General features: G+C 46.3%; 1 protein-coding gene across 1 annotated transcript in view; it reads left to right on the top strand.

Moving 5' to 3' along the window:
- Nucleotides 1-16,111, top strand: part of LOC121161205 (beta-galactosidase-1-like protein 2) — a 35,744-nt gene that overhangs the window by 7,151 nt on the left and 12,482 nt on the right. The window contains exons 2-7 of the mRNA XM_040987516.1: nucleotides 2,434-2,481; nucleotides 2,901-3,098; nucleotides 5,111-5,179; nucleotides 5,876-5,971; nucleotides 7,706-7,814; nucleotides 14,349-14,441. Coding sequence (XP_040843450.1) covers nucleotides 2,434-2,481; nucleotides 2,901-3,098; nucleotides 5,111-5,179; nucleotides 5,876-5,971; nucleotides 7,706-7,814; nucleotides 14,349-14,441 — 613 coding nt within the window. The remainder of the gene's footprint in view (nucleotides 1-2,433; nucleotides 2,482-2,900; nucleotides 3,099-5,110; nucleotides 5,180-5,875; nucleotides 5,972-7,705; nucleotides 7,815-14,348; nucleotides 14,442-16,111) is intronic.

The following is a 16,111-nucleotide window of genomic DNA, read 5'->3' as shown; positions in this document are numbered from 1 at the left end:
AGGCAGGTGCTTGATGGGCTCTCCAATACAGCATGCAGGCAGCTGACCCTCCAGGCCGAAGGCCAGAAGATACTTCTCGTCAAATCTAGGAAATCACGGGGTAAAAAGACACTCACAAAAAAGCTCTTGGCAGGGAGAGATTGCATACACCTGTATCAGGGGAAAAGCTGCAGCTTAGTGCTTCTCAAGCTTTAAATCCAAGATAGGGTTAAAATAGCAGGTTCTGATTTAACGAGTCTTAGGTAAGGCCTAGTTTCTGCATTTCCAAATTGCTGAGGAAGACACTCGGATTCCGCAGAACCCACTGAGAGATCAGCGAGAGGTCTCCTGATGATTCCTCATTAAAATGCTGCAGAATTAAGACAGTTTGTCACCAGTAGGAACTTTCTTGAAGTAAGAATCCCATACAGCACCTCCCCACTCTGCCAACATCTCCGTTCTTTGCAGAGTGTGTCCAGGAGGCCTTCATCCCCACACCTATGCATAGCATTAATGCTGTGTGCCTTGCTGAAGAATTGGATATAGTGCTGTTGAAGATCCGGCCAAAGAACAGTATGTGAATAATTGCTAAGTTATTGCATCCCTGTCTTAAAAATCAGGGAGGGAGAGGTAGTTACAAACACGTACACACACACACACACACGCACACAAAGAGAAAGAGAGAGAAACTCTAGACTATCACAATGCCAGTGCTTTTAACAAAAGAATCTCTTTGCTCAGGCTGACCAGGGGCCAGTCCTGTAGGCACATAGGGCCCGGAGCCTCAGGAGCTGAGAGCAGATAAGCCTGATGAGGACTGGGCAGGTGGGCAGAATATGTTCTTTGGAGTAGGTGTGGTCAATGTCAGGGGAGACAGAAATTGCCTTGTGTCTGAGGTGTGGGTTCATTCAGACAAAGCCAGAAAGGTCAGGAGCTCTTAGCCCACAGAAAGGAGGTAGCTAAGGGCAGTACCTCCGAGGGATCCTGTGACCTCATTTAAATATCCAGGGTTTTGCCTGCTAGGGTAGAGGTGAGCAGGTTTACTGCAAAGTGCTGGACAGTAAATATTGCAAGTGACTGCACATACCTGTGATGACAATATAGGCATGGGAGTGTGACTGTGTGCCAATACTGCTATTTATAAGCACTTAAATGTGACGTTCATAGGGTATTTGGTCTCTCCTAATCTTATTATTTCATTTTTTTTCAACTACTTAACAAGTGACTACCATGAACTGTTCTCAGCTTATAGGTGACCCAGACAAGCGGCATGCTAGATTTGGCGTGGGGCCCGCTGTGGCTAACCCACGCTCGAGGAGCTGCATGATCTGATAGAAGCCCTATGTGTAGACTGCCTCTACTGAATTTTAGAAATTGTGCTGAAATGGCTCGGCACAAAGCCTAGCACATAAAATGTTTTATGAGGGGTCACCCGATAGGGAGCATGGGTGTGACTTCAGCTTCTGGTGTGGCATTCAGGAGCTGCATGGGCAGGAAGCCAGTAGCAGGTGCCAGGGGCAGGAATCGAACCCGTGCACTCTAATTTGTAACATGGGAGACCAACTGTGAGGGTGAAAGCCAACCACAAATTTGCATTGTAATCACATTTTCCATGAACTTGATGAAGTGTCCTCATCAAGTGTCCTCATCAAGGATGCGCCAGGAGTCTGCCCTAGACTGTCCTCTTCTAGATGCTGATTCTGATTCCTTGCCCCACAGAACAATACTTTGGAAAACCTGTATCCTAAAGTGTCATTTGCAAGTCATTCATCGGAATGCGGAATCTTTCTCTTAAAGTAGAGCAACAATTGGTGTTTGCTTCCGGCTTACTCATCTAAGACTGTTTCAACTGGGCCATAGCAGAGCTGCAGAGGCCACAGCCTCAGTATGAACAGCATGGCGAGAAGCAGGGGAGCGCAGAGTAGACCTAGACAAAATTCCCAGATAGCTAGCAGTGTCATTGCACCTCTTGATCCCCTGCCTTTGGCCATCAGGGCCCCCAAACCTGCTCACACTACTACTGAAAACTCAGGGAACTTTTCTGTGCAGAGGGCCTGCCCAGTTCTGTGAGTCCTGATAGCAGGAGCCACAGTAATTAAGGGGAAAGACATAGGGTAAACTTTGCTTCTGCACCAGACTGACTTTCCTGAACATGCTAGCTCAAAACTCCCAGCTGCATGGCCACTCTCACTGGCCCTCGCACATCCTTCCGGATGAGGCAAGGGAAGAAGATGGAGTTCTAGAAGCATGGAGTCCTCAAGTGCTCCCATTGACCAGCCTGAGAGATGCAAGCAGGTGCATTTTCACTGACCAGGACTTTCCCCAAGGCATCCCTAAGCAGGCTGTGTGTTGGGCTGCATTGTCTCTGTGCTGGGCTTGGTCTTCAGAGCCCAATCAAGACTTGTGTGTGTGGTTGATGAATAGACGCTGGTTAATACAGTTGCCTCTTTGCAGATACCTACGCCGTGAGTCCATCAGCTGTGACCGGGAGGGGACTCGCAGGTATTGTCAGAAGTAGTTTTATGTTTAATGTTTGAGTGACAGCCTAGGCAGTTCCTGTAAGCTGCACCTGGTCCCGAGTCCCCAGACTAGAGCATCCCCCTTCCGACGTAGCCTGATCCTGCCTTACCCTCTCCCCTTCTAGTCCCCAAGTCTTCATGTCGAGCGCTGTGTGTGTCTTGTTCCTAACTGTGGCATTAGCAGTTCCCTGACAAAGGGACCCTGCCTAGTGAGAGTTGTGGCAGGAGAACTTCTTCCAAGGTTTGACCTTTTCGAGGGTAGGGGCTTAGTCTAACTACTCTGGAACAGAGAGATGCTGAGGGCCTGCGGAAGCAGCCAAGTATGCAGCTCTCTTCTTTGTTTCCTTTGCTGATTGCTGCTGCAAAGGGTCCAGGTTCCAGAAAGGCCTTTTCTCCTTTCAGGTTGGAATGGAGGACTCTGATCCCACTGTGGCTTCGACATCGTCAGTTAGGACTCACTGCCGGAGTCCAGAACTTCATGCTGGAAGACTCGACCTTCTGGATTTTCGGGGGCTCTGTACACTATTTCCGGGTGCCCAGGGAATACTGGAGGGATCGCTTGCTCAAGATGAAGGCCTGTGGCCTGAATACTCTCACCACGTGAGTGTGTGCCCGTGCCTCCAGCAAGCCTGGTTACCAGGTGGCTGCTTGGGATTGAAGTGTAAGAGTGCCATTCCAGCTGATGGATGTGAAAAGATGTAAAATGGAGAAAAGCCCTAGGGGAACTAAAGTAGCAGGGAAACATTCAAGAATATGAAGTGGCACTGACCTTATGGTGGCAGATTAAGCTGCAGTGGCAGATTGCCTGCAGTGCACCTTATATCTGAGCTCTGGTTCAAAGCCTGCCTGTTTTACCTCTGATCCAGCTCTTCGCTAATGCGTCTGGTTAAACAGCAAGAATGATTCTAGTGCTCAGGTGTTTGAGTCCCCACCATCCACGTGAAAGACTGAAATGGAGTTCCTTGTTCTTGGCTTAAGCCTGGACCAGCCCCAGCTGTTGCGGCCATTTGAGAAATGAGGGGTGATTCTCTCTTGGCCACTCTCTCCCACTCTACCTTTCACAGAAATAACATAAAATACGTGAAAGAATATGAGAGCTTTTTGAAAACTCCATGGAATTTGCTTTTTTATAAAGAGATTTATTTTCTTTTATTAGAAAGATAGATTTACAGAGAAAAGGAGAGATGAAGATATTCCACCTGCTGGTCCATTCTCCAAATGGCTGCAATGGCCAGAACTGAGCTGACCTGAAACCAGGAGCCAAGATCTTCTTCCAGGTCTTCCATATGGGTGCAGGGTCCCAAGCCTTTGGACCATCCTCTAATGCTTTCCCAGGCTATAGCAGGGAGCTGGAAGGGAAATGGAGCATCTGAGGCCTGAACTGGTGCCGTATCAGATACTGGCACCTGGAGACAAAGAATTAGCCAGTTGAGACATCATGCTGTGTCCTCAAAATTTCTTTGCATCGAAATAAACGTAGCTTTTAATTCCAACTTCTATAAATTTTTGAAGCCCCATCATAGGAGAAGTTAAATGTGGATGTAGATGGTGATTTAATGACTGAAAATATATATTTAAGCAAGTAGTGCCCCACCACAGTATGGAAGCCACATGACTATGCTCTTCTTGATGCCAGCTACCTGAGAAGATGTTCACTCACCACTTTTAGCTCTCTCTTTTGAAGTGGTTTTCAGAATTCAGTGCTCCTAGCACAATGATTGGTACACAGTAAATGGCTAAGTAGGATATCCATTTCAAAAACACTCCCGGGTGGAACGATCTTGGTAAGATTCACTTTAAATGACAATAGGTGCTTGCTTTAAATCTACAAAATAAATTGAGGCATCAGTTTGGAATATCTGTTTTTCAATCAAACATAGGTGATGATGAACCAAGTTAAATGGGTTTCCTTGAGTGCTGTGAACTGTGCCTTTGGTCCCTAATGGAAGTGGAAGGTGCTGAGTTGGGTGGCATGATTGAACCTCGTGGGGGTTCCAGGGATGTCTCAGGGAACACATTCTCCCCACAGAATCAGGTACTATTGTATTCGTATGAACTTGGAACCCATGAGCACCCTGGGTGGTTGGCGGTGCCCAGATGGAATGGGAACTGGAGAGGAGCAGCTGTCATTTCCGTGTGACACGGGAATCGTACCTCCTGCCTCCCGAGAAGCACTGCTTAGTTCATATTCCATCATTGCGTTTGAGATAAAATCTCCATTCAACAGCTGGGTTTGTAATTCTGAATGCTTCTGTATAATGGGGCTGGTCACTACTCTGTTTCCCATGTAATTGCGTCTTCCATCTGATGAAGGATGTGAGGCTGTGGGTAGCAAGCTGACCCCGTCACAGAGGCTGCCCCTTTCCTCAACCTATCTGTGTGTCCCTAAATCTTGGTGACTTCTCTCATGCTTCCACTATGCAAATGAAGCCTAGATTTCCTACAGTCACCCTCCCCCCCACCCCGATTCTTTAAGGTCTCCAGTGTTGTTCTTTGCCACAATCCTCAAGTTCCTGAAGAACATGATGGAAGTGTGGATAAGAGATCGTCTGAGAAGTGGAGTAGGAGGAAGGACAGTCTGTTTATCATCACCCATGTCTTTTTTATTACAGCTATGTTCCCTGGAACCTCCACGAGCCAGAAAGAGGCAAATTTGACTTCTCTGGGAACCTGGATCTGGAGTATGTGGGGCTGATGTTCCTGGGGCTAGAGGACGAATCTGATAGGTGGTTACATGGGTGGATTAGGAGCCCAGCAGTGTGCTGCCTCCGTGCTGAGAGCCCAGAGTAAGATGCTGCCCAGCTGTGTGCTGGTCTGTGTGAGAACCTTACTGTCAGCACCAGAGTGGGATGCTGCCCAGCCGTGTGCTGGTCTGTGCTGAGAGCCCTGTTCTCAGCACATGAGATGGGATGCTCCCCAGCAGTGTGCTGCTTCCCAGATACACCAGGCCTACCACCCCTCAGGTCGCTCTGCACTACATCGTAAAGGAGCTGATGACCCTAGCTAGGACTGTACTACAATGGAGCCTGTTCACCTAAGGTAGGGTAGCAGGGCAGTTGGTGTTGGCTCACTTTTATGACTCCCTTGCTGTTTTTTTTTTAATCTCTTTTCAGAACCACAGTGAGGCTATGCAGGTGTTGCTGAGGCTGGGAACAAGTGAGACCCCAGGTGCCAGGACCTCCAGACTCTGAGCTAGCCTAGGATGCCCTGCTCAGCTGGAGTGGGGCTGAGCCTCACCATCACCCTAAGTTTTTTTTGGTAGATGGAGGATGGGGAAGATGCAGGAACCTTCTGTGCAGTGCAGTCCATACAGGCTCCCTCACACATGGCCTCTGCCCTGACTCTGGCCCGGTGCTGAGGCAGTTTTACCTTCCCAGGGCCTTTGTGCTGATGGCGGCAGAGATCGGGCTGTGGGTGATTCTGCGTCCAGGCCCTTACATCTGCAGTGAGATTGACCTTGGGGGCTTGCCCAGGTAAGCAGGACCCTGAGGGTCTCCCATGCAGCTTGAAGGGTCTGTGAGGTGCAAACCTGTCACAGATAGAGCTGTTAGTTTTGGTCTTAAAATAGAATTTCTGGTATATACCGAAGCTTCTTTATTGGAACACTTTGAACAGTTGGCATCCCTGGGGGTCATTTTGAATGAGGTCATAGTTGTTGTCCTGGCACAATCCCCTGTGTGTGACTTGATGTTGCTGGGGAGGGTGGATCTGCCAGCACCGTGTCATCCTTAGGGCCCAGCTGCAGAGTTGCAAGCCTGGGCAGTGCCTTTATTCTGAACATCATATTCTTCCCCTTCATGCAAAATGGAAAGAACTAAATCTGCCCTGTTGTCATGGGGTGTTTCTGAGTGTCATATGCAAAGTCCATTTATTTGGATTCAGTGTAAGAGAAGTGGCTGTTAGAGTTTTGTCTCCAAACCGTAAGCGCTAATGCATTTCCTCATGTGTGTTCTCTGCTGGGTCAGGAGAACTTTCTGCTGTTGACATAGTGAATAGCCTGGTTATTGGGGTGAGGGATAGCTTCTTCCCCAGCCATACAGTGTTCTGGTGCTAAGTCCAGGCACCCTGCCCTGTGTGCCTGCCATGTCCTGGAGGGGCCTGCTTTCCACACAGCTGCAGACAGCAAGTATTGCTTTCTCTCTGGTTTCCAACTACCTGCCTTTCCCTTAGGGCTACAGCCTCTGTCTCCATCTCCCCCAGCTCCCAAGACGACTGCACCATCACTGAGCTGTTCACCCTGGCACAGTGCCCTGGGCAAGGCTGCAAAAACAGCTGAGCAGCCCAGGGTGTTCCTGCAGATTAGATCTGTGTGCCACCGTCAGCACTTTGCAGAGGCTCAGGTTCAGCTACAGCGGACGCGCCAGGGTTTTAGGGTCTTAACCTAGAAAGAGCAGGGTGTGCGGAGTGATGCAGCTCTGAGGGTGACAATAGGAACTGGAGCATTCTTGTGAGTGTGAGTTGGAGCATGGAGGCCGGTGCTACTATTGTCTTCCCCTCTACTTTTCTTTTAACACGGCTGCCTTGATGCCATTGAGCATTTATAAATCTAGACAAAAGAACCTTCGGAAATGTTAGGAAATGGTGTTTTCTCTCTTATCTGCAAGTGGGGCCTATCTCGACTTGAACCTTGCAATTGCCTGCAGCCAGGTTACAGAAGAGTTCATCTCCATACTGGCCTGCAGTCGCCCTGTCCTAAACCCTGTGTGGCCAGTGTGGCTCCTGGATGGTGTGGTTCCTGGCCAGTGTGGTTCCTTGGACATGTCAGCCTCTTGGTGGCCAACAAGGCTGGAGGACGCGCCTCTTCCCAGTGTTCCCCAATCTCCAGCCCTGGGATTCCTTACCCTTTGGGTTCCAGCCATTTGTAAGAGTGTTGTGAATCAAATGGAGAGCTGCACTATGAGTCCTGTGACAAGCTTCTCCCTCAGCCTGAAAGCAACAGCTGCCAGTGCATACAGATCTGGGGCTGGACTCTCAGCAGGGCAGGGTCAGTGGGTCAGGAAGCCCTAGGGAGAGCAGGCGAGCAGACACTGTTGCATGGGGTGCTGATGTCTGAGTCCATTTGCCTGGTCTCCCATATACTGGGAGTAGGCAGTGGCTGAGAACCAATACCCCTCCTTCCGGGTCTCTAAGCTTCCCTGAAGTTGCTTCCTTATGCACAAGCTGAGCCACACAATACTAACACTCTACCCTGCACTTTTGACTTCAAGCTGGCTACTCCAAGACCCTGGCATGCAGCTGAGAACCACTTACAAGGGCTTCACCGAAGCAGTGGACCTTTACTTCGATCACCTGATGTCTAGAGTGGTGCCACTCCAGGTAAAGCAAACAGACTTTACCTTGATCTTTGCCTGTCTTCTTATTTGTAACCTTGGGTTGGTCCTTGGAACCAAGGTCCTACAGTTCTTCTCATCAGAGGAATATGTTCCTATCCAGTGCCTAGGATTTGTAATTGGAAGGGCTTGAAGTCATTGTATCCTGAAGGATCTGTGCATTGTGGCCAGCACTGTTGGTGTAGTGGGTAAAGCCAGCATCCCATGTGGGTACCAGTTTAAGTCCTGGTTGTTCTACTTGTGATCCAGCTCCCTGCTCCATGTGCCTGGGAAAGCAGCAAAGGATGGCACAACTGCTTGGGCACCTGCACCCACATTTGAGACCCAGAAGAAGCTCCTGGCTCCCAGCTGTAGACAAGCCACTTGAGAAGGGAACCATCTGGTAGAAAATCTCTCCCTTTCTCTGTGACTCTGCTTTAAAAAAAAAAAAAAAAGGAGGGGACCAGGGAGGGAGGGAGAGGTCTGTGCACTTTGCTCTCAGGCAGTACTGAAAGCAGACAGGTGAAAGAATAGACTGCTCCATGCACTGAGTGCTGGGGCTGCAAGGCTCGGATGTCTTACTAGTAAACAGCCACTGTGGGCATTGTGAACACACAATGGCACAGTTCTGCTTGGGCAGGACATGTGGACTGGCCCTGGTTTGTACAACAGCCTGACTCTATGTAATGAAAAATCCCAGTTAATGACTTCCAGTATGTTACACTTACTATTGAAAACCTATTTGCTGGAATTAATTCTTTAAGTAACAATCTAAGCATTCCATGTAATAATGGAAGTGAGACAAACAAAAATAGAAATGGGAATAGCTAACCTAACCACTTACATAAAACTGTAAAGAATGGCATTGAGAAATTAGTACATCTAGGAAATATTACTCTTGAGCCAGTGGTTTGTAATATTTACAGAACACACTAATCAGGGAGCCACCAGGTAAGATGGGATACTAAGTTAAATTTGAATATTATAGGCAAGGATGGATATTTTTGCATAAATAGATTCTAAATGTTTTGTGGTCCACACTTAGATTTGAAAACTCACTATTTGTGTACAAATATTATGAATCAATTTTAACAGATTTAATAGCAGCCCTAATCATGAAGGAAGCTGGGAAGAATCTGGGAAGTTATTACCAGAAATGTGCGGTGGGTTCTTTCCTCAGCTTAGAATAGAAATAAAAAGCCAGGAATCAGTTGCAGACAGAAAAGATTATTTGCAAAGGGACCAGGTGAGCAGGGAAGGGAGAGGGAAGGGAAAGCACCTCTGGAGAGAAAGCCAGGAGGTGGGAGAGACACCAAAGGTTTGAGGGTCTTGGGATTTTAAGCATTCCATGACCCCTCCTTATTGGGTGGAGAACCTACACATAAGACGTTCCCCATTGGTGGCCTCTTAATTAGTTAGGAAATGGGTGGGCAGTGCTGGTGCAGCCCACCTGAAGGTGTGGCCAAGACCTCAGCAGGTCCGGATGGTCTCAGCTATTAGCCTGTCTTTGCAAGGAGATTGGGCTGTTGGATGCCCAGCAGGTGACCGTAATAGGTTAGGCTGGGGAGGCCGTTGTGGGAATACAAGCTTGGAGGTATCCTTAGATGTAGAAATGACTTCCTTAAATGTTTGTTTCCTGGTGTAACATGATTTTATACACTTCATTTTTTTTAATGGAAAATACGCATTATAAAATGTGTCGTATTAGCCATTTGAGCACTTCTCTTTTTTTAACTGGTTCTTACTTGAGAGACAAAGAGACAGAAAGACTCCATCCCCTGATTCACTCTGCAGATACTCTGCTAGGTTGAAGCTTGGAGCCAGGAACCCGATCCAAATCTCTGTTGGAGGGGTGAGGACCCAACCACTCGAGCCATCATCTGACATCGTCCACGGCCGGGAGTGCAGGCACTCCAGCGTTGGATGTCAATGTCTCAACTGGTGTCTAAAGTGCTAGGCCAGATCATTTGTCTCTGACGCATTATGTGCCTCAGGAGATAAGTTCAAACCATCAATACTGCTGAATCCAGTGGGTAACATGTATGTAGATAAGCTGAATGTAGGGATGATTCCTGTCCCGGGCAGGATGACCTAGGTTGGAATGAGATTTCATCATGTAATTTAAACAGGGTGCAATTTAAAACTTGTGCAGTGATTACCGTTGTCTTAATCTAGGAATCTGTTATGAGGCATCATAGCCTGGGTATCTTGTTATCAGGAAGAAGTTACTTGTCACAGCCCCACAGTCTGGAGGTCTGGGTGCCAGCATGCTTGGTTTTGGGGGAGGCCCTCTTTCACATTTCAGACAGTGGTCTTGTATGCTCATGTGGCAGAAAGTGAGAAAGCTCTTGGGGTGGGGGGTCTCTTTTATTAGGGCACTTGTTCCATTTGAGAGGGGCCTTGCTCATAAACCAATCACCTTTCAGAGAGAATCAGGGTTTCAGCATATGAACTTAGGGGAACACAAAAAATAAAAGTGCATTGCAGTCTGTTCATTGCCACAAGTCTTCATCTTTCCTAGCTGAAATCCTGCACCCATAAAGTCCTGGTTTTCTACCTCCACAGCTTCTGAAAGTCACCATTCTGTTTGCTTCTGTGGCTGATGGCTGTAATGTGTCAGGATTTCCTTCCTTGTGAAGCCTGGCGAGTACTCCATTGTGTCTGTATAAGATGGATGGATAAGCATCTGTGGCTTATCCATTCACAGAGTGATGGGCACCCAGTTCTTAACCATTTCGCAGTGACCATATGGCTGTTATAAACATGACGCCCAAGTATGTTTTCAAGTTCCTACTTCTACTTTTTGGGGTATAGATATCCAGGAATGAGATTTCTGCATCAAATAACAATTCCATGTTTAATTTTCTGAGGACCTGCCATGATATTTTCCACAGGAATTCAGGAGTCAAGCCATTTTGAATTTCCACGCTTAGTCCCTAAGCATTCCAATTCTTCCACTTCCTGGTCAAAATGTGTTATTTTCTTATTATTTGATAAGAGCCATCCTACTGTGTGTTATGTAATATCTCAATGTGGTTGTGACATACATTTCCACAATGACTAATGATATTGACCAGCTTTTCATGTTGCTTATCAGGCATTTGGGTATCTTTGGAGAAACACTTGATCAAGTTTTTTGCAGTTTTAAAGATTTATTTATTTATTTATTTTAAGTTAGAGTTACAGAGAAAGGGAAAAACACCTTCTACCCATTTTCTCCTGAGATGCCTACAATAGCCATGTGGAAGATGAGAGCCAGAAAATTCATCCTGATCTCCCATGTGTATGGGAGTAGCCCAAACACTTGGGCTATCTCCTGCTCCTTTTCCAAGACAATTGGCAAGTGGCTTGATTCGAAGTACAGCAGCCAGGACATGAACTGATGCCCATCTGGGATACCAGTGTCACAAGTGGCAGCTTTACCCTCTGTGCCCCAACAGCAACCCTATTGACCTGTTGTTGAATCCATGTATTTTGTTGTTGAGTTATAAAACTTATTTATATCAATTATTTGTTAAGATATTAATTATTGGATTTGAAAACATTCTCGTCCATACGTAGCTTTCCTTTTTACTCTGTTAGTGTCCTTTTTTTGCACAGAAGTTTTAAGTTGGTTTAGCCTAGCATATCTACATTTTTCTTTTGTTGCCTTTATTCATGATACCATATTCAAGAAATAACTTCCAAATCCAATGTTTCGAAGCATTTTCACTGTGGTTTCTCCTAAGAATTAAATTCTTCTAGCTGTTATGTGTAGATCTTTATTTTTGAGTTAATTCTTGCCTATGTCTAGCTTCACACCCCGTATGTGAATATCTACTGTTTCCACCATTTGTGGAACACAATCTTGTCAAAGATTGCTTGACCAGGTCTCAGTTTACTCCAGCCCTGCACTGTTTGGTTACTGTCTCATTGCAGTGAGTTCGGAAATCAGGATGGTTTGAGATCCCTGACTTTTTCTTCTTCTCCACCTTTGTTTCCTCCATGTCTCTTGAGATTTTCTGTGAGCTTTAAAGATGGCATTTTCTGTGTTATTCCAAGCGTTGTTGAGACTTCTGGTAGGGATTGCACTGAATCTGTGCGTCTCTTTGGTTAGTATTGAAATTTTAGCAATATTAAGTCTTCCAATCCATGAATGTGGATAGCTTTGGTTTATTGATTTTCTTTCTTTCTTTTTTCTTTTGTTGAAACATTTAAACCCTTTAAAGTAATTACTAATAAACACTGTTGCTGGTTCAGTGTCTCTTATTTTGTCCTTTATTTAGGGCCTCGTCTCTTCCATTACTGCCTTGCTTTGTGCCAAATTGAATTTTAGCGTGATGCTTATGTATTGATTAATTTCTTGAGAGGCAGAGAGAAAGAAGAGAGTTCTCATCTTCGGTCTCAATCCTCGAATGTCTGAAATGGCAGGGGCTGGATTAGAGCTGAATTCAGGGGCAGGGGAGTTGGTCAGAATCCCATCTTCGAGCTAGTAAGGCTGTCTTCCTGGATCTGCACTAGAAGGAAGCTAGTCAGGAGCCAGATTTAGGAATCAAACCCAGGGATGTTTTGTTTTTGTCTTTGCATTTTTTCCTAGTTAGTTTTTAACAGATTCAATATAATTCTTTCTTTTAAGATTTATTTATTTTTATTAGAAAGCAGCAGGTTTACACAGAGAAGGAGAGACAGAAAGATCTATCTGCTGGTTCACTCTCCAAGTGGCCTCAGTGGCCGGAGCTGAGCTGAGCAGAAGCCAGGAGCCAGGAGCTTCTTCTGGGTCTCCCACGCAGATGCAGGGTCCCAAGGCTTTGGGCCGTCTTCTACTGCTTTGCCATGTCACAAGCAGGGACATGGATGGAAAGTGGAGCAGCCAGGACATGAACCAGCCAGCGCCCATAAGGTATCCTGGTACATGTAAGGCAAAGATTTAGCCACTTGGCCACCACGCTGGGCCCGCAATATAATTTTTAAATGCAACAGGTGCAACAAGTGCAACTGAGTAATAAGCTTGGATTTTCTTTGAGAGTCTCTTAACTTCTCTCTCACCTTTGAGAGATAGCTTTGCTGTACATGGACTTGTTTTTTCCATCTCGCCTTTTAAATGCCTCTCCCCACTGTGACCTGGTCCACAGGTGCCTGCTGAGACACCCTAACAGCTTTACTGAGGATGTCTTTCTCGGGTTTTGACTTTCAGTGATCTCAAGGATCATTTGTCCTATGGGACTGACTGGGTTATCCTGCTTGGAGATTATTAAGCTTTTATTTCCTCAATTCTGAGAATTCTTCAAATAATGTATTTTTGTCCTCCCCTTTTCCTGCTGTGGTTCCCAAAATGAATACATTGGACTGCTCTGTGATGTTGCCCAGGGGCAGATATGTATTTGTCATCTCTGGATTTTACATTTGATTCTTTTGGTCATTTCTATCTCTTTATTGATACTTTTCATACTGCTGATTTGTCATTTTACTGGATTATCTTACTTCTTTATTTTTTTTTTTCCATTGGCTCCTTGATCGTATTGATGGACGTTGTTACAAGATCTACTTAGAGTATAGGGTATACATGTGTGTTTCTTCAGAGATTGCTTCTGGAGATTTAATTTGTTCCTTTGAATGAGCTAGGTTTCTCTATGTCTTTTATGCTTTGGGTTTGTGTAAACATTTTGTAAACATTGTATTTGAAAACATTCAAAAGCAAAAATCATGACATATCCCAGTGTTTGCAGACCAAGATGAGCTTTACTTTGATTGGTAGCCTCGAGATCAAGCTAGAATCTGAGCTCCTGTCTGGGATTTTGTCCTATCTGCACTTGTGTGTGTCTGTGTGTATCTGTGTGTGTGTGTGTGTGTGAGAGAGAGAGAGAGAGAGAGAGAGAGAGAGAGTTTGTGAGTGTGTCTTCCTCACCTCAGCCCTGCTTATTTTTACACGTCTTTGTTTCCCATCAGCTTCTTGAGACCATATTTCTGTTAACGTTCTTCTACCCCTAAGTCCCAACACCAGGCTTGCTGAGGTCTCTAGACTCCGAGTTACAGCAACTGTCATTGCCTTCTTCACCTCCTAGCCTAAGAGGTTTACATTAATCTGATATTCCCTGTCTGAGCTCCAAGTCAGACAAGGTAGAAACTGGTCCCTTAGCCATCTAACAGACAGGTCAAAACAAGGGAAACAAATTGCATCTTGTGTCTTCCATCCTGAGAGGGAGAAGTGGGAACTGGGATGCTTCCTACCACATCATGTCACTGAGGAGGAAACAGATTGTGGGTAAAGAGAACTATGACAGATGTCCTGACATCTAGCATGCAGCTTGCTCTTGATTGTGGCAGTTGCTGCTGCGCTTACAGCTTCAGTTTCCAGAACTTGTGGAAATGCTCCCAAGATAGAGTACTGATTGTTCCTATTCTACTGCTTGACTAACACAACCCTTAAGGGCACACCGAAGCTTAGTATCCTTTCACTTTGCAACGAGATGCTTCTCTAGCAATTTGTTGTACCTGTTGTGAATTTAGATAATGTTGTTCCCACTGGAAACTCCATTTTTGATGCCTCATCTCTTCCTCCCAGTACAAACATGGGGGACCCATCATTGCTGTGCAGGTGGAAAATGAGTATGGCTCCTATAACAAAGACCCTGCCTACATGCCTTACATCAAGAAGGTAAGTGTTGCTTCAGTTCATTCTTTCATGTTTCCCCAGGAATGTTTTGTGGACTAGGCCCTGTGGGGCTGATAGTCCCCCCTTACTGGTACCATGTATCCCAACACTCGGTGCATTTGTCTAAGTAATTGCTGTTGTTTTATTTCAACGGGGATATCATTCACCAATCATTTGGATTTATATGGGGATTGCAGTATGCACCTCAGGTGGCAGGGGCCTCCACTGCCAAAATTGACTTGATTGAGTGGTGATGATTGGGAACACATGCTGGAGAGGCTGCTGGCATCTGACGTAGATGAGTTTTATCTGGGGAGTTCTCAAAATCCCTGTGTCTGGCCATAAGCCTTTTCAGTGAAATGAGAATCCCTCAGGTGTTTGTTCTCAGCCATCACTTCCTGGCCGTGTGACCTATGAATTCAATAAGTGTCCATGCAGTTCTCATGCATCTGTTCCCAGTGTGTGGCAAGTGGAGAATTGCTGACCCATTGCAAGGAGATCAGGGAAGGCCAGGACCAGGGTAACACTTACAGGAACAAGCATATACTCAGAGCCGATTTCTAAGGACTTCAAACAAGTGCATGTGTGTGTGTATATGTAAGTGGTACTAAAGCATGCCTGTGTGAATTGTGACAGAAGCTCCTGTGCATACCGTAAGTTGTCAGTAAAATAAGAGCTTTATTTTATGTAATGTATCTAGAGTCAGGCAGACACACAGAGACAGAGAAGTGATCCACTGGACTGAATGACTTTGGCTTTGGACTTTGGTGCCCTGGGGCCCTTTCTTCCATGATGACAAGCTGATTCAATTTCTGCTTGGGGATTAATCCCATCCCTGTAGCCTGGAGACCCCTCCAGCTTGTGGCTTCCTGGTTCTCTCTCTGTTCTTCTCACCTGCAAAGCCCTCTTGGGAGGAGAGCAGGCCATCTGAGGAGGGCAGCACTCCTCCAGCTGTCAAGGCCTCATTCAGTCCGGACGGCCAAGGGCACACCTCCAGGTTCCTGTTTGAGTTAGCTGGAAAGAGCCTACCCAAGCACAGGGACAAAAGTTGCTGCTGCTCCAGAGCCGTTGAGAATACCTTCTGCCTTGGGCTTTTTCCAGCAGTTGTTCACTCGGTTCCTGAGCTGCACAGTGGTGTGGATTTCCGCAGGGACCTTGCCTGCTCAGTGGTCCAAGGTCTTGCATGTGGCACAGGAGGGCAGAGCCATGGAGCCGCAATGCTCTCATCCTGGGGGCTCTGGGGAGGACCTCTCTGAGCCTGATGCAGCTTTTCCAGATGAATGAGCCCCCTCCTTTTCCCAAGCCTGTTTGGTCATACTCTTAGAGAGAGACATGGATGCCTCTGGGAGAATGGCAGACACCAAGACTTCGGCTGTGCTTGGCAGATCCCTGGCATCCAGGAAATACCAATTAGCCCTCAGAGGTGGAGCCAGAACACTACAGCCTGTGAACAGTATGTATATTTGCCACGGGAACCTAGATGTGTGTGGAATATTAGGTGAGGTAAGGTGGAATTTTGACAGAAACCTTGACTGTTTGGCATCTGTTGTCCCTGGGAGTGATAGCACCCCTCTACTAGTCATCCACAAGATTCTCTCTACCTTCTTTGCTTCTAGAACAGTTTAGCTTAAATGTCATCTTGAAATCAGATCGTGGGAAGCTCCCTTGAGCCC

Source organism: Ochotona curzoniae, unplaced genomic scaffold (assembly GCF_017591425.1).
Source record: "Ochotona curzoniae isolate NIBS_2020 unplaced genomic scaffold, NIBS_Ocur_1.0 contig_4714, whole genome shotgun sequence".
Lineage (NCBI taxonomy): Eukaryota > Metazoa > Chordata > Mammalia > Lagomorpha > Ochotonidae > Ochotona > Ochotona curzoniae.
This window is presented reverse-complemented; position numbering and strand designations above follow the sequence as displayed.